At 40.6% G+C, this 22,654-nt stretch overlaps 1 protein-coding gene across 1 annotated transcript in view; it reads right to left on the reverse strand.

Annotated features, from left to right (window-relative positions):
* Nucleotides 1-18,617, reverse strand: part of spock1 (SPARC (osteonectin), cwcv and kazal like domains proteoglycan 1) — a 502,975-nt gene extending 484,358 nt beyond the window's left edge. The window contains exons 1-2 of the mRNA XM_049474824.1: nucleotides 18,438-18,617; nucleotides 17,111-17,317 (exon numbers count right to left, since the gene is read on the reverse strand). Of these exons, the coding sequence (XP_049330781.1) occupies nucleotides 17,111-17,314 (204 nt within the window). The 5' untranslated portion in view covers nucleotides 17,315-17,317; nucleotides 18,438-18,617. The remainder of the gene's footprint in view (nucleotides 1-17,110; nucleotides 17,318-18,437) is intronic.
* Nucleotides 18,618-22,654: the final 4,037 nt, after the last annotated feature.

Below are 22,654 nucleotides of genomic sequence, written 5' to 3' on the forward strand. Positions count from 1 at the left end.
TCGTTACTGAATAATTAATAACATGTAATGAATGTTTCACAGTAGCTACTAACTAATTCATAACAGGTAATGAATATTCCATAGTAGCTACTGACTAATTCATAACAGGTAATGAATATTCCATAGTAGCTACTGACTAATTCATAACAGGTAATGAATATTCCATAGTAGCTACTGACTAATTCATAACAGGTAATGAATATTCCATAGTAGCTACTGACTAATTCATAACAGGTAATGAATATTCCATAGTAGCTACTGACTAATTCATAACAGGTAATGAATTATTTCACAGTAGCTACTGACTAATTCATAACAGGTAATGAATATTCCATAGTAGCTACTGACTAATTCATAACAGGTAATGAATATTCCATAGTAGCTACTGACTAATTCATAACAGGTAAGGATTATTTCACAGTAGCTACTAACTAATTCATAACAGGTAATAAATATTCCATAGTAGCTACTGACTAATTCATAACAGGTAATGAATATTCCATAGTAGCTACTGACTAATTCATAACAGGCAATGAATATTTCACAGTAGCTACTAACTAATTCATAACAGGTAATAAATATTCCATAGTAGCTACTGACTAATTCATAACAGGCAATGAATATTTCACAGTAGCTACTAACTAATTCATAACAGGTAATAAATATTCCATAGTAGCTACTGACTAATTCATAACAGGTAATGAATATTCCATAGTAGCTACTGACTAATTCATAACAGACAATGAATATTTCACAGTAGCTACTGAATAATTCACGACAGGTAATGAATATTTCACAGTAGCTACTGAATTCTCCATAACAGGTAAGGGATATTTCACAGTAGCTACTGACTAATTCATAACAGGTAATGAATATTCCATAGTAGCTACGGAATTATTTATAACAGGTAATGAATATTCCATAGTAGCTACTCAATCATTTATAAGAGGTAATGAATATTCCATAGTAGCTACTGAATAATTCATAACAGCTAATGAAAATTCCATAGTAGCTACTGAATCATTTATAACAGCTAATGAGTGTTTCATAGTAGTAATAGCAGACAAAATATTTCAATTATCAATAGTAGTTTTAAATTTTAAATATGGTAGAAAATAATTAATATCAGGTAATGAATACTTCATAGTAGTTACGGAAAAATGTATAGTGGACACACATTTATATGAATCATTTATATTTGATGTCCAACAAAATATCTAACACACTTTACTGAGCCAGGGAAGGACTTAAGCAGTAATAAACATAAAACGCTGGTAGTGGCAGTTAAAAAAATGGAAAAATGAATGACCAAATACTGCATACAGATGAATGAATGTGAGAACAAATGACAGAGTGACAGATTCACTAGATTTTGATGATTATGATCGGCTGATTTCACTTTATCTCTCTACCTTTTAGTTAATGGAATGGAATGAGATGGTGCTGAATAGCAGTAAACTATATAAATAAAGCTTTAGAATTATCTATATTTAATTGACACTATCACTTTAGATGAACACTCAGAAGTATCTGAATTCTGCTCAAATTACTTACTTGTTACTGACAGTAATAAAACACCCAGCCAAGGTCCTCCCATCACACAGTGAGAGTGTGTGTGTGCTATTTCCGTCTACATCTGTAACAGGATCTGATTGGATTCATTCTTTTCCCTGATATCGATCTGAAGCAGACAGGGGTCTGAAACTTCTGCACCGTGCTGCTTAGGAATGCTATTTGTCTGGACAGCTGAGGATAAGATCAGCACAGGAGCAAAATATCTGCAGACTGGAACCTCCATCACCGGTTCCTCCGGCAAACATCCCACTACAGGCTACTTTACTGCGCCTACAGTGATTGGGTGACTCAATTTACATGTTGGCCTCAATTTCCAGCTGCCCACATCACCTGGACAGAAAGCAGCATGAGGGTGGGCCGGCGGGGATACGGAGAGAGGTGTGACGATAGGGGGATTTACTGCATTTTCCCCTTTATGAGAGCAGCATGCAATCACATTCACTCGATTCCACAGCGAAATTGAGGTGACTCCAGGTGTCAGCGTGGAGGTTGTGATGGCTAAAGTTCATAAAAATGCTGTGAAAGTGAGGAGTGTATAGGGGCACTTAATGTGAGGAAGAGTGGACAAGGACAAGGACATGGACCATCGCTTGAGATGTCTACAGATTACACGGCCTTTTTTAGCTGCAGCTGAAAGAGTAAATGTAAACACCTGAGCAAAAAGAATAAATGTGCCTTTTTTAAGCCTTTTAAGCTATTTATTTAAACACATTCAGACGTACTAAATACACTGTACGCTGTAAAACCTGATGAGTTAAATGAACTCAAATGCTTCGGGAATTTTAAGGATAATTTGAGCTTAAATAACACACTAAACTGAGTAGAAACAATGCTCTTGTTAAGTAAATGAAGTGAATTGCATTTACTCTATTTACCATATTTTACGCACTATAAGATGCACTTAAAATTATTAATTTTTTTCCAAACATTCTCAGTGCGCCTTATAATCCAGTGTACCTTATGTACGAATTGTATCAGTCAGGTTGTAAAAAGCAGTAAAGTTACTCCGCTGAAGTACAGCGTTATAAAAGAGTTTCAGTTTAGTTCTCCAGCATCAAGACTGCGCTAGCTCTTTTGCCGTCCAGAGGTGAGTATTATCGGCCTGTAGCCTGCTGCTAACCCCGTGCTAAGCACTAGCCCTTTTGACATTCAGAGTTGTGTATATCAGACTGTAGCCTGTGTGTTTACTGTGTTAAAATAAGCTACGTAGGACAAACCGCTAGCTAATATCCCCCTGGCTTACCAAAACACTCAGGGTTCCTCAGTGGAGAGCTGTGCGGTTGCATTAGTGGAAATCTGGAAATCTAAGCCCACTGTAAATAAAATGAAGCACTTTACTCACCCAAATAAACTGTTTTTTAGGAATCTGTGTAGATTAATATCCAGCCCTCGTTTGACTTTAAAATAAATAATGTTTTTTAGAATTACAGTTTTGTTAACTTAACTTAGCTTTAAACTTAACTTCTCGCCAGATTTTTTAGGATTTCATGATCAACCGACCAACAGAAACTGTCCAAATGGCCTGGCATTAAATCATTTACATTGACTTCCACTGAAATGATAAATATACATAGAGACAGAGCATGATAAATAGCCTAGTCTGCCCATCACCCCAAGCTTCAGTTGGTTTTGAATGAAGGCTGGTGATGGATGAAACTGACCAAGTCTGAAGGCTAAATAAATATGAGCATTTTGTGTGTGTGTGTGTGTGTGTGTGTGTGTATTATTCTGCCAGAAGGACCACCATATGCAGTGAGTTGAGGTGTTTAATGAGAGGCAGGATGGTGTGAGTGCTGTGGGCTGATACGTGTTGTGTGTGCAGAGGGCGAGACATTCAATACAGACCTGCATCACAGATGACTCCCAATCTACTGATCTGATCAATATTCAGATCAATAAGCTACAGGACTGTACCACTTTATTAGCATATTCTCAACACTTTTGCAAACTACTCCCATACTTAACTTCTTGACCTCTTAACCAAATCCATATCCTTGCTATTCAGCAAGTGCACGCAAGCCTTTCAAGATACTGCTGCCTCAACATAACAGTTTTCTCAAAACTCGCTTTATTGGCTTCGATTCACCTTTGGGACTTGTTCAGTAAGTGTGTCATTGCGACTCTAAAAGTTTCTATTAATTTTACATGTGTGTGTTTAGCCCAAGTGCTAGTTTTAGCCTGTTAGCTTGTTAGCTCACTAGCCTGTTGTTATTTGGGTGTGGTTGCGGCCGACAGTTCTAGCAATAAAGCGACGACTGTAATTGTATTTCTCATACATCCTTTCAACGCGCCCAGCCAGACACTACAAAATCTTTTTACAGAGAAAAATGACAAAAAAGTAACACAGTGACTTGGATAAGTAACTTTAATCTAATTTACTGCTGGGCGGTATACCAGTTCATTCGGTATACCGTGGGGTGAACTTGAATTGTTTCTCTCATACTGCCATACCGCTAGAGGGCGCTGCAGAGCGCCGTGCGGAACAAAAAACGCCAAAGAAGAGAGTCGACTACTGGTCTAGCTCCACCCTACAGAGAAATCAGAACAACTCCTGCTGCTGTTTCTACTGTATGAGTGTTTTATATCCTAGTAAAATAGAGCAGTAACTACAGCCCTTTTAAATATATTAATACTGTAGCTTGAAGGATGATTTAAATGTATTTGTTAAATGGATAAAAAAAGGGAATTGCAGCTGATTTAAATACTGTAATGCCTATAATGGCTTCAATAATAACATGCAGTAAATTGATATTAAACTTGTATCTAACTTGTGCAGTGATGTCAGTAACGCGTTACTTAGTAGCGTTACTCTAATCTGACCCTTTTTTTCAGTAACGAGTAATCTAACGCGTTACTATTTCCAATCCAGTAATCAGATTAAAGTTACTTATTTAAGTCACTGTGCGTTACTCTCTCTCTCTCTCTCTCTCTCTCTCCACCTCATCTCCTCCACACACACACACACCGCTCCCTTACCCATTCCCCCTCCGCTCTTCCCCAATCACACGCGTCTCGCTCTCTCCCCTGTCTCTCTCTCTCTCGCGCTCGGCGTGTCTTTAGTTTCCGCCCGTTTTCGTTTTCCGCCAGTTCTCGGCGCCCTATCTCTTTATAAAGGCGTTTTTTTTGCGGCCGCGTCCCAATTCACTAGCCAGGGCAGCGGTCTGCCACAAATTTGATTGGCAGAGGAGAGCATTTAAAGATTTTACACCACACGTGATTGGAAGTTCACTGTGGTGCAGAGCGCACATACCGTAAAGACAAGAAAAGTTCCGGTGCTTTAAATGAACACTGTCAGAATTAAATCCTTCTCAGTAGTTTACTGGTTTGGGTCCGTATTGGACAACGTCTGGGTCCGGACCCGGACCGCAGTCTGCAAATATGTGATCCCTGGTCTAGACCATATACACGGTTCTGTTTTATAAAACCACTCCTTGCTGCCCTGCAGAGAACAACAAGTTCAATGTTCAGTTTTACTGTATATACATTTTTGCCATACCGCCCAGCACTAATTTGATTACTGGATTGGAAATAGTAACACGTAAAATTACTTGTTACAATAAAAAATGGTCAAATTAGAGTAACGCGTTACTGACATCACTGCCTGCGTCACACTAAAGCCTACAAGTAAACAAAAACGATCAGAAATAATACTCAGACATACAACTCCACTGTGTAGAATACACAATCAGTGAGACCTGATTACCTGCAGTTCTTATGTGGAATAGAAACAGGCAGCTGCAGAGCTTCTGTTTGCCTTAAGGCCTGAAGCTGTGTGCTGATATACCTCAGTAAAATGCCTCTACCCTCAGCTGTGTGCTTTAGAAATGTAACTGTAGACCTGCACGGCTGCGTTCTCTCCATCAAAGGCTGCAGTGTCTACAGGTATCTGCTTCCAGCCTTCATTCTGCCACCTGATTTCACTAATGATCTCTCCTCCTTTACAAAAGAAAGAGCCTAATTAGTGAAGATCGGTGTTGTGGTGCACAGCGAGAACAAATAGCTCCAGATACCGCGGCTCGGCTGGTGCAGAATAAAAATAACCCACTTAAATTCATATCATTTTTCCTCACATTTATACGATTTCACCATAATCCATATTGGATTTTCTCTTTGATACGAGCAGAACCTTGAGTTGAACTCATCGTGTCATTAAAATGACACCAAGGACAGCAGATGGATTGTGTGTGATTTGTCCTTTAGGGAGCTATAAGTGTAAAACATTTGATCAAAGTGTGGGAGACAAGGTTAGGCAGCTTTAGACAGAACGTCTTTTAAAAAAGTACATGACACTGACTTTGCATACGTTTAAAGAGTTTAGATTTGTATGCATTGTAAAATCAGAAAAAGCCATCACTTTCTGTTATAGCCAAGCTATCTGTATGTACTGTATTAAGAATTTATATTACAATATTAATATAATGTGTCCTCTGTTTTTGCTACATAGTTGTTATTTAAATATAATATAAACACTGCATAACAATAAATTTTTTCAAGATTTACTCTAAATTAACACATTATACATATAGAGAAATGCTATCCTTTACTGTAATGTATTTTTCATACATTTTATAAAGTTTTTTTATATTTTTATGTGGGGGTATATTGTTTGCCATGTGCTCTCTGGTTAATTTGAATAATTCTAATAAGAGGTCAAATGAAACAATTTTAATTATGTTTTCTTAAAGTTGTGAAGATTTGTTTTTATGACTGGTACTGAATATATCTGTCAAATGGTGGAATATAAACGGACCTGCCAAGAGGCTTATATCTGTTGTTCGCATGGACAATTTCAGGCAGATGTTACCGGTCACAATCATTACCACCCACTGAAGTACAGAAACACAAAAAAATTAGTCTATGCATTTTTATCCTCAGCAAGTTACTCATATTTTTTTCTGATTTTTATTCTCTGCTTGTTTCTTTATTTTTTTAATTGAGATAGTGTTTGTCTGGCGTTCTCCATATTTTCTTGACTTTGACAATGGATCAGTCTACTGTTTACATACACATTTGTCACTCTGGCTGCGGATTTGCCTATTGTGTATGTAAATGACTGACTTCCACAGAGATAAACCTCTCCAAATAAATCTCTGTAAATACATCCGTCCTCCGTGTGCATCCCTTATCTACAAAGAGAAATCTACACAAGGTGTCTTTGTGAGACTAAAGAAGTGACAGGCACATGTGAGGATGGGCTGCGTGATCATTCACTCTGTTTCTCTGTATTTGGAGTATTTGGAGAATTTGTCTCGAAAGTCAGACTTCACTTCAGAAGAGCTGATTTAGAGCTACAGTCATGCGTGCGGCTTTCTGACACTCGCACAATACGCGTAACAACTTAATGAAGCATACACTGAGAACACACACACTGAGAGGGACGTGGGTGAAAAGGAGGTGAAATTATGATGTTAGTGATATGAAGCAAACAGAAATGTTTCAGACTCAAAATCCAACCAGACTGCACAATGACTACATACTAATGACTGATTAAATGCAATGCAATGACATGCATAATGTGGATTCACCGTGGTTGGTGTGGCGCAGTGGATAACACCACCACCTGCTTGTGAGCTACCTCATGCCTCATGTGTGAGACTGAGGTTCAATTCCTGTTCTGGGTGACTATACTGTGATACACCAGAAAGCGTCCTTAGGAAAGAATCCTCACTGGAGTTTGGAACAGAAAAAGAAAGCAACAAAATCCCAAATGCATAAGACTAGGTGTATTTCATACACACCTTTAGCCATGTTAGATTATCTACTACAGGGGTCGGCAATTAAGTTTGGCCACCTGCCAGATATTTTCCAAGCCATTAGGTGGCAGGCCACAAAAAAATAATCTGTTTTGGAAAATGGACTTTGGAAAGTGTAATAGAATGGAGTGCTACAGACTAGTAGCTCTCCAGCCCAGAGGGTTGTTGAAGCCAACTGCAGAACAGTTGAATAAACACACCACTCCTCACGCGGGATCGAACCTGTGTTGTCAGGGTCGCAGTCCAATAACCTCCCGCTGCTCCAGCTAGTGAATTGGGACACAGCCGGGAAAAAACACAATTATAAGGAGATAGGGAGCCCAAGAATGGGCAGAAATTAAAGTGACGCCGAGCATGACAGAGAAACAGGGGAAGATAATAAACAAAAGCTCTCCAGAGAAGCATTTTATTTTCATTTTTTTTAATTATCGCTCATTATAGTTCAAACCACCTTACGGACCAGATATCTCATGCTTGCTGAGCCCTGATCTATTAGTTAAGGAGCGCACTGTTTAAATGAGACAGAGTAAGAGAGACAGGCAGAGAAAGAGACAGAGACGAGTATCCCTAACAGTATTCATTACTTACTTAACTCATTCTTTGTACATTTGTGTTATATGTGACTGAGGTGCATCTCTGACTACTTCCGATTTTAGTCTGAGTGTTGCCTTCATAATCTGACCTCAGTCTGTCCTGGGAGTGTTTATAACTGGCTCTTAATGTGGTCCAATGTAATAATTGCATGAGCAGGGACCATTCCAGGCCATTTCTAGCTCAGACTCTGCGCTCCCATGGATTTTAATAGTGAACTACAAAATGCTGACCCATCCACACAACATCCCCCACCCCCTTGGGAGCGTATCTACGGGTCTCTGGTGAGGACATACTTCTTCAAAATAGACCCAGACTGGACCTGCTGTCTTATCTGTCCTCATCCACCCCGGCACAGCAGCCGAGAAGCTAAAAATACACACCTGATTCGCTCGCTGGCCTGCTCACGGTGTGTGTGTGTGTGTGTGTGTGTGTGTGTGTGTGTTTGATGAGCCTTCCCATCCCATTTCGTTATGTCAGTGAGTTTGGCAACCAGAATGAAACATTTTTCCTTCTAACTCTGCTTTTTACACACTATTCTGCTTTAGAGGTGCAGAGAGAGACAGACAGACAGACAGACAGACAGAGACCTGGAGAGACGGAGAGAGCAAGAAAAAGAGAGAGAGAGAGATGGGGTGGCACACATAATGAGACAGATAGAGAATAGAGAGAGAGACAGAGAGAGAGACAGAGAGAGAGAGATACGGGACAGCACAAATAATGAGACAGAGAGAGAGACAGAGAGACAGAGAGAGAGAGAGAGAGAGAGAGAGAGAGAGAGATACGGGACAGCACAAATAATGAGAGAAAGAGAGAGAGAGAGAAAGACAGAGACAGACAGACAGACAGACAGAAAGAGAACTGGAGAGACACAAAGCAACAGAGAGAGAAAAAGAGAGAGATTGTGTGGCACACATAATGAAACAGACAGAGAGAGAGAGAAAGACATAGAGAGAGAGAGAGAGAGAGAGAGAGACAGGATGGCACAAATAATAGGACACAGACAAAGAGACAGGCAGGCAGACAAAGTAAGACAGATAGAGAGACAGGCAGACAAAAAGACAGAAGAAAAATGGAACTGAGAGAGAGAGACTATAGTGAGAGATAAACTTTTTTTTTCATCACCATCAACAGACAGCAGTGTTCTTAAACCCACACGAGCAGAGAGGTGAATTGTGGGATACGCTCTGAAGGGTAAATGCAGTGTGAGGGTTTCAGCTCCTCACAGGTGCTTCACACGCTCACTGAAGACAGACTGGTTTTGAAGAACGCACAGACTGAAAAGACAGTTCCAAGAGCCCTCGCTCTCTCCTACACTCTCTCTCTCTTTCTCTGTGTGTGTGTTTGTGTGTGTGTGTGTGTGTGTGTGTGTGTGTCTGCGCGAGTGTGTGTGTGACAGCAGAGGCTGATGTGTCGTTTTCTCTCTCCTGAGGGGCTTTGATTGTGTAGAGAGGGGAAAGTTGTTCTCTGTCATTCAGATTTATTGTTTGTTTGTCTTCAAAGTAAAACTGCTTTTACTGTCAGTGCTGGGTGTTCTCTCTTTCTTTCTTTTAAATGATGCTTTCTCTTCTATTGTTTCTTTGGAATTCGGCTTCTCTTGAACTCTAGAGTGTGTGTTCGTAGGTGTATATGTGTGTGAGTGTGTGTGTGTGTGTAGCACTGTGTGTGATGTATTATAGAGAGAGGAAAAACAAGACAGTTTGAGCTTGCTGTTTCCTTTTCTGCTCAAACAACCTGTCTATCTCTCCCTCTCACTCTCTCCCTCTCTTTTTCATACACACATGCTACTTTCAGCTACTTTAAGCCACACCCATTGCTGGCATATATGTGCAAATGCACACACAGCTTGACTAGTCCCTATAGAGAAATACTGCCAATAGAATAACTCCCTGCAGTGAACAAATACAAACCTGTTGGCTACATGCTTAATAGTAGGTGTGGGCCACATTAAGGGTATAAAGCCCCTCAGCATTGAGCTGTGGAGCAGTGCAACTGTTTTCTCTGAAATAATATTGGTTTGTCCAGTAATTGCGAGATGAGATGGGGGGACTTGTGTGACTAGTGTGAGATTAATGGGCTAATGATCCAATATCTTAACCTCACTGACGCTCTTGTTGCTCTTGATGCTCTTAAAAGCAGGATAATGTATATTTTTAATACCCTTGATTTTGAAAGAAAGAAGGAATTAAAAGCTATCCCTATACTTTTGTCCATATAGTGCAGATCCAAAAAGACAGACTGAGATGTTGGAACACATCTCAGTCTACATACTGTATACATGTACTGTATGTCAGCAGTAATGGGTGCAACATAAAGTAGCTGAATAGTAACATTAACCTATGACCTAACATTAGAAGGGGTGTCCACAAACTTTTGGACACTGATAGAGAACACAAGCTAGTGGGTGTTTCTGATAAAACTGTGTGGTGTTTCTGTTATTTTGTCCATTTCCTATAGACATGTACTGTGTATGAGACATGGGGGTTAAAAGTCAGTTACGCTATATAGAAATGTTCTTTTTTCGATGATATATATTGCGATATACATCAGTAAACATCAGAAATCAGCCATTTAACCAGGCATTTAAATGGCTTTTAACATAGTAAATAAGAGCAAATTTTCTGGGATTAAAAGCATGAATTCAGCTGTAACTGGAAATATTTGTGCAAAACTGTGCTGGACTGAGGTGCACAGCTTTAAACACGTACATTTACAAGCACGTGCTCAACCATGTGGATGGAGGCCATGCGGTTACCTCGTGTTTACTCCTGCCCACCCATCCACTAGTGATTCTCAGGCAGCACCAACTTATCACTCACACAGACACAGAGACAGTGCTGTGTATCTACGTCTTGTGTCAAGAATCAAAACATTGCAACATGATGTTTTTTACTTAATTGCCTTAAGTGACATCACACGTCGCACGATCATCAATGACAATGCTCAAAATTTTTTTGTGCAGCCCTAACACACATACACACAGACACACACTAAAACACACATAAACACAAACACACACACACTGAGTCCAGCACATCACCATACCTGTCTCTTAACCAGGTTCTAACCTAAAGAGTGGCTCACCTGGACCATGAACACACACACACATACACACACTGTACATGTACACTCACACATACACACACTATACAGGTTCACACACACATACACACACTGTACATGTACACTCACACATACACACACTATACAGGTTCACACACACATACACACACTGTACATGTTCACACACACATACACACACTGTACATGTTCACACACACATACACACACTGTACATGTACGCACACATGCACACACAGCATCCTGATTCCCAGGGAGCCTTTGCTCACTTTCCACTTTCCGATTGATTGGCTAGGTGTCTGCAGCGCAGTCGATAAGGCCAAGCAGACACATGCAGGCAGGCAGGCGGGCGCACACACACACACACACACATACACACACACACATGCTTGTGCACACACACACACACACACACACACTACTTCAAGCTCACACACAAACAAATCTCATGCCATAATAGCTCATACTACTGTGCACACACATTCTCTCTTGCTTCTAAAACACTTTTTAACACCCCTGTCTGGTGGTCCCAGCTGTGTCCAAGCAGTACAATATTGCCTGTCAGCACAAACATACACACCCACCCACCCACACACACACACACACACACACACATATACACCTGCCTCTCTTTGCATCACACTCCCCAAGCAATCCACCAGGCTTTCTGCATTTCCGTCCAGTTTAATGAAGTGTGGGATCAGTTTCAGCAAGCTTAACACACACACACACAGAAACACACACACAAACTAGAGCACAAAAACAATATTTGCAGAATATAGAGGCAGAGCAGCTCTGAGGCACTGAAATATATGACAATTTTACACAGGACACTCAATACAGTCTCTCTCATCCTCTCTCTCTCTCTCTCTCTCTCTCTCTCTCTCTTTCTCTCAAACACATCTGGAGTCTGAAGCTCATCAGCATAGAAACAGACAGAACGGCAGCTGATTTAAGCAGGGAGGAGTGTGTGTGGGTGCGCGCGTGTGTGGGGGGGTGATTTCATAGCTGAGAGAGCACAGGGTCGGGGAGTGTCATACAGAGGGAGAAGGAGAGAGGGAAACAGACAGAGAGACAGAGAAAGAGAAAGAGTGGGAGGGCATGGCGAGTAGGAGAGGGGGAGGAGGTGAAAAGAAGGAAAGACAAAGGGGAGCAAGTGCAGCAGCAGACGGACAGGCTCGACTAGACAAAGAGATTCAGAGAAGAGGAATCAAAGAATGATCAATGCAGAGAGAGAGAGAGAGAGGGAGGGAGTGAAAGAGAGAGAGAGAATGAGAGAGAGAGGGAGAAAGATGCTGACACTAGACTTTAAGGGCTCTCTGTGGCATTCCACTAACCGGCCTCCTCTCTTGAGGAACAATAAAACATCAAACCAAGAGCCAAATGTCACAGCCGCTCTCTCTCTCATTCTCTCGTTCTCTCTCTCTCTTTCTCACACACAATCACACAGAGCACACACACACAGAGAGCACACATAGAGTGAGCAGCTTCTAGGTAATGAGGCTCATTTTCATGGCAGGAACAAGAGCACTGTCTCAGAGGAGCCATCCCTCTCACATGCATACACACACACAGACAGAGAGAGAGAGGGAGAAAAATGAGAGAGAAAGAGAGAAAGAGAGAGAGAGCAATATAGGAGAGTTATATAAACAACATGTATAATTAAGTCAGCTAAATGGTTTATATGTGTATGCATAGCAGCTGTGTCTTCAGGCCAAGCTCTTGAGATAGTTGCTGTATGTGGACAATAATTGTCCTGCTGGAAGACACAGATGTGTTGCCATCACCGGCCGCATTCCCAGATCTACAGGGGTTGGACAATGAAACTGAAACACCTGTCATTTTAGTGTGGGAGGTATCATGGCTAAATTGGAACAGCCTGCTGGCCAATCTTTATTAATTGCACATTGCACCAGTAAGAGCAGAGTGTGAAGGTTCAATTAGCAGGGTAGGAGCACAGTTTTACTCAAAATATTGCAATGCACACAACATTATGGGTGACATACCAGAGTTCAAAAGAGGACAAATTGTTGGTGCAAGTCTTGCTGGCGCATCTGGGAGCCATGGTATGCAGGGTAATGTCAGCATACCACCAAGAAGGACCAACCACATCCAACAGGATTAACTGTGGACCCAAGAGGAAGCTGTCTGAAAGGGATTTTCGGGTGCTAATCCGGACTGTATCCAAAAAACATAAAACCAATAAAAAAAATTCAATGTGCACCTCAGCTCTCCTGTTTCCACCAGAACTGTCCCTCGGGACAATAAATTATTGTGGTCTAAAACCAGGTGTTTCTGCTGGAATATATACTGTAAATATTCTAGCTGCATGGGATAAACTATCACAGGACACCATAAGGAACCTCTACAAAAACAATGTGCTAAACGCTAAACGCTAGTTCTGTTGTTGTGATATTGTTCATTCTCCTGTACATTTTTAATCATTAATTCTCTGAGGATGAAATGGTTTGTCCCAGAGGTTGTACCAAGGGAGGTTAGCATGTATTGTTCTTAATTGGTGGCACATGAAAGCAATTAGCAAGAGTTCTTAAGCACTTTGGAGTCGCATCTTTTGTTATTCCCTTTACCACCTCTTTTCTTGTCTCTCTTCTGAGTCCTGGAATTCTCCATGTTAAACAGCTGACCAGTTCTCCCTTTTTAATATTTATCCCCTTGACATTTTTTAAGTTTTTCTATTTTTGGAAATAAATAATAAAGTCTTTTATGATCACTACTGGTTGGTTGTTCTCCATTTTTTATGTAGTAAAACTAGGCCTTAACAATATTTATCTTCATTCTAAATACACTGCAATCTGATAAATCCAGTAGAGACAGTTACTCCAACATAATCAGGATAAACTTTATTTTACATCCTTGATTTCCAAAGAAACAACAGATGAAGAGCTGTCCCAATAGTTTTGTACATATAGGCATATACTATTGTGACTTTTTTTACCTACATTGAATGAGTCTTTGTATCAAAGACTCATGATGAACCAATAGAAATGTTTCAAAGTGGTCTGATATAAATTCCTCTTCCATCAACTTCGCGTGATTGTCAAAAAGGGCAATGTTTTCAATTGGTGTCCTATAATAAGTAAATGGGGAAAGAGAGACAGACTGTCTCTCTATAGGGTTAGAGAAAAAGAGAGAGACAGAATGGGGGGGGGGTTATACAGAAGAAGCGATCCAGTAACAGATAATGGCTGCCCAGGCACTTAACACTCCCCAGTGTCTCTCTTAAACGCCCTTTGAAGCTTCATGGTGACCACAACACATGCCATGACATCTCAGCTTAGAAAACCAGTACAGACAAAAGCCATCAACAGGGCCAAACAAGCACTTCAACCAACCAGATAAACAAACCACAGAGGCCTCTCAGATTACACAGGTTGGCAGGACATCATTAAAATCCTCACAGACATTATATGCAAAATAGAAATGTCCTCAGAAATGATAGAATGCAATTATCACACAATGACAGTTCAATCAACCGCACGCCAAGTCTGTAAGAACGCAATATACCATTTATTATCCTGCAATACAGGCATGTTCACAATATCAGACAGTCAGGGGTGCATGTCAACAGCTTGTCCACTGCTTGCTATCACCTCAATGCTTTTGCATTCTTTTAAAAGTAAAAACTAATAACTAATAATTAATTTCTGCTCCGGTTATACACATGGGATTGGATGGAGTTTAAAGTTTTATTGCAGCCAGCCATCAGAGGGCATAGGAGATGTTTTGGCTTCAGTTCAAGTCCAATAGTAAACTGACCTAAGAGCCTTTACCGACATGCAAGGGCTGAATCTCACAATGTTACAAGTAGCCCAAATTAACTAATGCAAAGAACAGCAATCACAGTGTTTAAGTGTTTTTAATCAAATCAGTGAACTCAAATCTGTTTTGCCTGGTTGGTTTCTCCACCAGCTTTCAAACCATAGCATCCTACCTACAAAATACCATCTCAAAAACTCCCCCAATCTTAACAGTAAAGTTGCTATGAGTGTTACAACTAATTCTTCACAGTAACAACTACAAGCACTCTACCTCAACCTCATCTTCCAGCATTCTACCTCTAAATCATCTACCAGCATTCTACCTCAACCCCATCTACCAGCATTCTACCTTAACCCCATCTACCAGCATTCTACCTCAACCCCATCTACCAGCATTCTACCTTAACCCCATCTACCAGCATTCTACCTCAACCCAATCTACCAGCATTCTACCTCAACCCCACCTTCCAGTATCCTACCTCAACCCAATCTACCAGCATTCTACCTCAACCTCACCTATCAGAATTATACCCAACCCCATCTACTAGCATTCTACCTCAACCCCATCTACCAGCATTCTACCTCAACCCCATCTACCAGCATTCTACCTCAACCCCATCTAACAGCATTCTACCTCTAAATCATCTACCAGCATTCTACCTCAACCTCATCTACCAGCATTCTACCTCAACCTCACCTATCAGCATTCTACCGTAACACCATCTACCAGCATTCTACCATGTCATTTACCTACCAGAATTCTACCTCAACCTCATCTTTCAGCATTCTACCTCAACTTCATCTATCAGAATTCTACCTTAACTCGATCTATCAGCATTCTACCTCAACCTCATCTTCCAGCATTCTACCTCTAAATCATCTACCAGTATTCTACCTCAACCTCATCTTCCAGTATCCTACCTCAACCCAATCTACCAGCATTCTACCTCAACCACACCTATCAAAATTATACCCCAACCTCACCTATCAGCACTCTACCGTAACCCCACCTACCAGCATTCTACCATTTCATTTACCTACCAGAATTCTACCTCAACCTCATCTTTCAGCATTCTACCTCAACCTCATCTTCCAGTATCCTACCTCAACCCAATCTACCAGCATTCTACCTCAACCACACCTATCAAAATTATACCCCAAACTCACCTATCAGCACTCTACCGTAACCCCATCTACCAGCATTCTACCATGTCATTTACCTACCAGAATTCTACCTCAACCTCATCTTTTAGCATTCTACCTCAACCTCATCTTTCAGTATTCTACCTCAACTTTATTTATCAGAAGTCTACCTCAACTCGATCTATCAGCATTCTACCTCAACATCATCTTCCACCATCCTAACTCAACCCAATTTATCAGAATATAACTCAACATTATCTACCAGCATTCTACCTCAACCCCATCTTCCAGCATTCAACCTTAACATCATCTTCCAGCATTCTACCTCAACCTCACTCATGGCATTTATATGCCCCATCATCCCTCCCAAAATCCTCCAGATTCATTAGCACTAGTGCTACAATTCTAAACCTAGATAATAGACTATTAGACAGACTGACTGACTGACTGACGACTGACTGACTGAAAAATGACTGAAGCTCAGCACAGTTCTTTGTGTTCCTGCCCCCAAACAGTCGGAAAACATTCTATAACAGAATAAATAAGGACAAAATTCTTGAACAGTGTGAATAAAGGACAGTAGAATAGGACCACTGGAAAAGGAACAGTGTATTTAAAAACAGTGCAAATGAGGGCAGCATTCACTGCGGTTGCAGGACCACATTCTACAGCATTTTAGAATAGTGTGAATGAAAGACATGATTCTTGCTAGAACAGTATGGATGGAAGACAGTGTACTAGAAAGTTATGGATAAATGACAGAAAGTTAGAATACTAACTTTAGACCACTGAGCAGAACAGCATTCAAGGACACTGAATGGAGCTCTATAACCCTGGATGAAGGACAGTATTCTAGAATATCAACCACCACATCCACAGAACACAATGACAACAGGAAGACACACACTAAAAGCCTCACATGATCCAGAGCAACACACCAACCAACCATGTGACTGCTCCGGCCTACATACGCCTCCTAAACCTGATCATTAATTGATGAGTTGAATGGAGCTGAGGTAAATCCACGCTGTTCAGGGCATCCCTGGCTTCAGCGCTCCACACTCTAACAGCAAACACACTGTTTAACGACAGGCACCGGCATGTGTGTTAATGTGTGTATTAGAGTGTGTGCAGTGGCATGCAGCCAGATTCTCTAAATGAGTGTGATGTCCAGTGGGGGTCACTCACGTCTCTGAAGCGGTTCCAGTACTTGTCCTTGTCGTAGTGGGACGTGCCGCTCATCCATTTCTCCGAGTCCAGCGGGTTAGCGTGGTTGTTGTGGTTTTCATTGTTGTTGTTGTTGTTGTTTATAGAGACCACCGTGTCCACGCGCCTGCCGTCCGCACGCAGCAGCAGCAGCGCAGCGAGAGGCAAGAGCAGCCCGTACAGCATCGCCTGCAGGAGAGAGAGAGTGAAAGAGAGAGAGAGAGAGAGAGAGAGAGAGAGATTAGATAAGATAAGGATAGAGATAATTAAAGAAGGAGGAAGAGAGAGAGAGAGAGAGAGAGACTCAGAGAGACAGAGAGATTAGATAAAAATGGAGAGATAGACAATTAAAGATGGAGGGACAGAGAGACAGACAGAGGAACAAGGAGAGAGATACAAATAGAAATAGAAGATGACAGCAAGAGAGACAAACAGAGATAAAAAAGAGAGAGAAAAAGGGAGAGACACTTTTAGAGAAGGGATTATGTAAAAAAAACAGAAAAAAAGATATATTTAGAGAAGGTGAGAGAAACAGACAGAAAGAGAGAGAGAAAGACAAAGTAGGGAATACAGAAGAGAGAGACCATTAGAGAAGTGAGAGAAAGAGAGAAAACAGAGAGACAATTTGAGAATGTGAGAGAAACAGAAAGTAAGAGGGAGAGAAACAGAAATAGAGGGACAATTTGAGAAGAAAGGAGAGAGTGAGAAAGGGAGGAGAAGAAAGTGAGGGAGAGAAATGATTAGAGAAGAAGAAAGAGAGAGGGAGACAGGCAAAAGACAGACAGACACAGAGGAGAGAGAAAGAGATAAGATGAAGGTGAAGAGAAAGATAGAGAGACAGTTAGAAAAGAAGAGAGACAGATACTCAATAGAGATGATGGTAAAGACAAAAAGAGAGCCTGAAAGAGAGAGAGGAAGAGAGTCTCACTGGGTACTGAGCTAGAGCGTGGAGGTGCAGGGCGCGCGGATAGAGAGCGCGCGCAGAGCGGACAGGTGAGATGTCGCGCTCTGTCTGCTCCGGTTCTTTATGGGCTAATTGCAGTGCGTCGCGCGCCGCTGCTGGTGGATTATGGGAGATTATAATGGTGGAATATGTCGCGTTAATGTGATTACTGAGAGGTGACCGAGCACAGCGCCCGAAGAAACAACACTAACACACACACACATACAAACACACGCTCGTGCGCACACACGCATAAGCACACGCTCGCGCACTTATACACAGTCCCGAGCGCAGAAGCAGAAACAGCGAAGGAGGCGCGCGCTCTGGAGACCCCCGTAACCGCGCGTGTCCCCGTTATGTACTCACCTCGGATGGCCCGCGAGCGGCTCGCAGTGCAGAGGGCCGGGGTGAGAGAGAGCGCGCGGGGCTGGTGTGGTCCGGGGGTCTGTGGCGGTGAGAGGGGGTCGGTGTCTCCCTGCTGGAGGAGCGGAGCGCGTGCCGAGCACAGAGTCTGCGCAGCTTCACTGAGAGCGCGCGAGAGAAACACAGAGAGACGGAGAGCAGAGAGAGAGACTCCTCCCACTGCACGCACACACCTCACCCTGACTCCGCCCACTCCCTCCATCTCTCACTCTCCCTCCATCTCTCTCTCCATCTCTCTCTCCTGACGCATTTTTTTCCCCAAGCGTGCTCCTGCTAGCCCCGCCTCCTGCATTATGATTAACTGGTAGTTCATAGGTGAACTCCTGGTCAGCATAATATTCATAGAAATTATTAAAATACACAAAAAGAACGAAACACAGATTAAAAAGCAGCTAAAATATACAAATATTTAACAAATAATAAAATAAATAATACTAATATTATTAATAATTATACATTTAGCAAATATGTTGTGTATGGTGTTCATTTGCTATATAGCTCAATTTTAGTATTCAATTGTTTTGGTTTCTGTTTTATCATCATCATCATCATCATGGTAAACGTAGCAAAAATGGTTCTATGTAGTATCAAAAGGAGGTATTGCCCCATGACAACTTAAATGTGATAATAATAATAATAATAATAATAATAATAATAATAATAATAATAATAATAATAATAGGTATAGAATGGGTATAAAGATGTATTTAATTATTTACATAATTATTTGAGTTTTTATGGTTTAACACAGACCCATTGTCTTAGCATATATGCTTATTTTAAATAGTGTAGTAATAGCTAACTACATATAATATTTAATATATTTGGAAAAAATGGTTTGTCAAGGTTTTAATAGTAAGGTTAACGTGTCTGTATAAAACTATGAATCAGAACCTATTATCATCATCATATTAGTTATCAATAGAAGAAAGTAGATATCTTAAGATATCTTTAGATAGTAGTACACTTAATACTTTTCCGCCGTATTGTTATATTTAAAAACAAAGTGTTTCTTTTTCCATATGTTTTTGTCTATATTATTCCATTTTATATGTTTATTATTATAATTGTTACTAGTATTATTATTATTATTATTATTATTATTATTATTATTATTATTATTATTATTATTATTATTATTATTAGCAGTAGTAGTATCACAAAAAATATATAATATATAATATTACTTAATGTTATTCTTTTATACATTGTCAATAATAAATGATCTGTTTGTGAGGTCAGGACTCTCAGTGTGTGATTACCTCTCACTGACTGATTAGGAGTGAAATCAGCGCTCCCTCAGCTGTGGGAGAGTGAAGAGTGAAGGCGGGCTGCTGACTCTACACAGGAAAAGAGAAGGCGGGGGGTGTGAATCGATAGACTCCCATAAAAGTTACATCCACTTATTCCCCAGTCAGATTCACACAAATTAAAGCAGCCTGTGTTTTCATTTGGAGCGGAGTGTGTTGGAAGGGAAGCGCAGCAGGGGGATTATGAGGTTAGTCACAGACCATTGGGTTCAGTGCAGCGGTCCGAGGGGATAAAACAGCCATTAATACATTCCTGAACAGAAGCAGAGGAACTCATACATATGTATTTACTCATACATGTACTGTAACTCATCCGGGCTGTACACATCATTATCATACTGCACTGTAATGCAGGGAATGTATCTTCTATCTTCTTTACCTTCTCATTTTTTCAGCCAAAATCAATTACTTGAATTTCTGCATAAATTAGTCATTAAATGTGTTCTGATCTTCATCTTCAAGTCACAAAAATAGACAAAAAATAGCCTAAACCAATACCACACAAAAATCTTATGTTTGCATGGTTTTATTGAACACAACATGTTAACATTCACAGTGCAAAGTGCAAAAGTAAGCTTCTAAGCTAATGACTTTTCTAAGAGCTAATTGGAGACAGGATGTGATGAGATTGGATGTGTTTGTTAAACCTGATCTGCCCTATAAAAAAACAGACACCAGTTTTGAGTTTGCTGTTCTTAAGAAGCATTGCTTGATGTAAATCATTTCTCGAACAAAAAAAACTCTCAGAAGACCTACGGTTAAGACTTGTTGACTTGCATGAAGCTGGAAAGGTTACAAAAGTATCTCTAAAAGTCTTGATATTCATGTGTCCACAGTAAGACAGAGGGTCTGCAAAGGGAGAAAGTTCAGCACTGTTGCTACTCTTCTTATAGGCGTGGTCATCCTGTAAAGATGACTGCAAGAGAACAGCACAGAATGATCAATGAGGTGAGGAAGAATCCTAGAGTGTCAGCTGAAGACTTCCAAGTAATCCCAAAGGGTTCACATACTTTGTCTTGCAACTGTACGTAACTTCATCATCATTATGATCATCATCTTCATCATAAAATGTACTGATGTAGCACCATAGTACCCTCTAGTCCATGTCTGGCATTAGGTGTGGTGCCATGTTTATCTGTTCCATTATTCCTATTCTATTGCCAATGCTTCTCCACGCATAGACCCATTATGTAGGCATACGCATAGTGGTGAGCAGCCCTGTTTAAGCAGTTGGCATGCCCAGTCATGCTCAGTCATGCCAAGTCGGTACAAAGGATCAAAACGACAACCTTCCGGTCACCAGGCCATGGCTGCCCTGCTCAGGTTACATCTGCTTCAGAAGGTTTATTGGTTCATTGGTTCATTTGCTTCATGTGTTAACAATCAGGTTAACTGATTCAATTAAACTCAATTACATGCTTCTAATTAACTTCTGGCCTGTTCCACTTTTACAGTGTTGAACAGCCACTAATGAGCCACTCAGGTTCTTGCTGTATGTAATTTAGACCTCTTATTTTGGCTAAATACATCGAAATCTTCACAGCAATGTTCCACTTGTTTTATTAACTGATTTTTAGTCTTTAAACAACTAAAGAAAAGCGCTTCTGCTTGGCTAGATTAAAAATCTGCACCAACAATAGCCCTTTTAGAAAAAATTGGTCACTCCTGGTGTAATAAAGATGTAAATATATTGATAAACGTGCCTCTGCTGTAGCTGTGGGAGCCCTCCTCTCAGTCTACACTCAAACAGGACGTCTGCCCAGTAAGATCTAAACAAATTAAACTGTGCAAGCCTCTGTTTTCATTTCACATTAAGGCAGATGGAGGTAAAGCACAGCAGGGAGATTATGTGGTTGGTCACAGATCATTGGCTGCAGTGCTACAGGCAATACTTTTCCTTTTATAAGTCTAGTGGTGGAATAGAAAACAAATACCAAAGGAAAGCAACTATTTACACTTTATTATACACATGCTGTCAGAGCTGTCAGAGAGGAGCTGTACACAGAGACAAATGGGAGCTGTCTGTTCAGTGCCACACTCTTACACAAGGCCTGTCAATTCAGTATCACACTTATACAATACCTGACCATTCAGAAGTGCACTCTTATGGGAGCTGTCCATTCAGAACAATGCTGGCACATTATGTAATGTTTATTCAGTACTGCTCACAAATAGTACCACTGTCTATTCAGAACTACACTTTTACAAGGGCTGGCAATTTAGTATTACATTTATAAATGTACAATTATACAATTCAGTACTATACTCTTACAATAGTGACTGTCTATTCAGTATCATTTCAGTAGTATACTCAGTAATAAAAGAAGCTGTCCATTCAGCACTACATTCTTGCAGGAACTGTCAATTCAGAACCACACACTTATATCAGACCTGTCCATTCAGTATAACACTTATACAAGAGCTGTCTGTTTATTATCACACAAGTACAGGACCTGACCATTTGTTAATACATTCAAATAGAAGTTGTCCGTTCAGTATTGCGCAGAAAAAGACATGTCTATTCAGTATGATACAAATACAGGTGCTGTCCATTCTGTATTGCACTAATACAGGACCTATCTTTTCAGAACTACTCTCTTACAGGCTCTGTATATTCAGTACTAAACTCTTGCAGAACCTGTCCATCCAGAGATACACTCCTAGGATCTGTCAATTCAGTACTAAACTTATATCAGTACCTGTCAATTTAGTATTATACTCATACAAGAGCTGTCAATTCAGTACTCAATTATACAGGACCAATCATATCAGAACTATACTCTTACAAAAGCTGTGAATTCAGTATCATTTCAGTACAAAACTTAAAGAGCTGTCCATTCAGCACTACAC

The sequence above is a fragment of the Astyanax mexicanus genome, chromosome 2 (genome assembly GCF_023375975.1).
Source record: "Astyanax mexicanus isolate ESR-SI-001 chromosome 2, AstMex3_surface, whole genome shotgun sequence".
Taxonomy (NCBI): Eukaryota; Metazoa; Chordata; class Actinopteri; order Characiformes; family Acestrorhamphidae; genus Astyanax; species Astyanax mexicanus.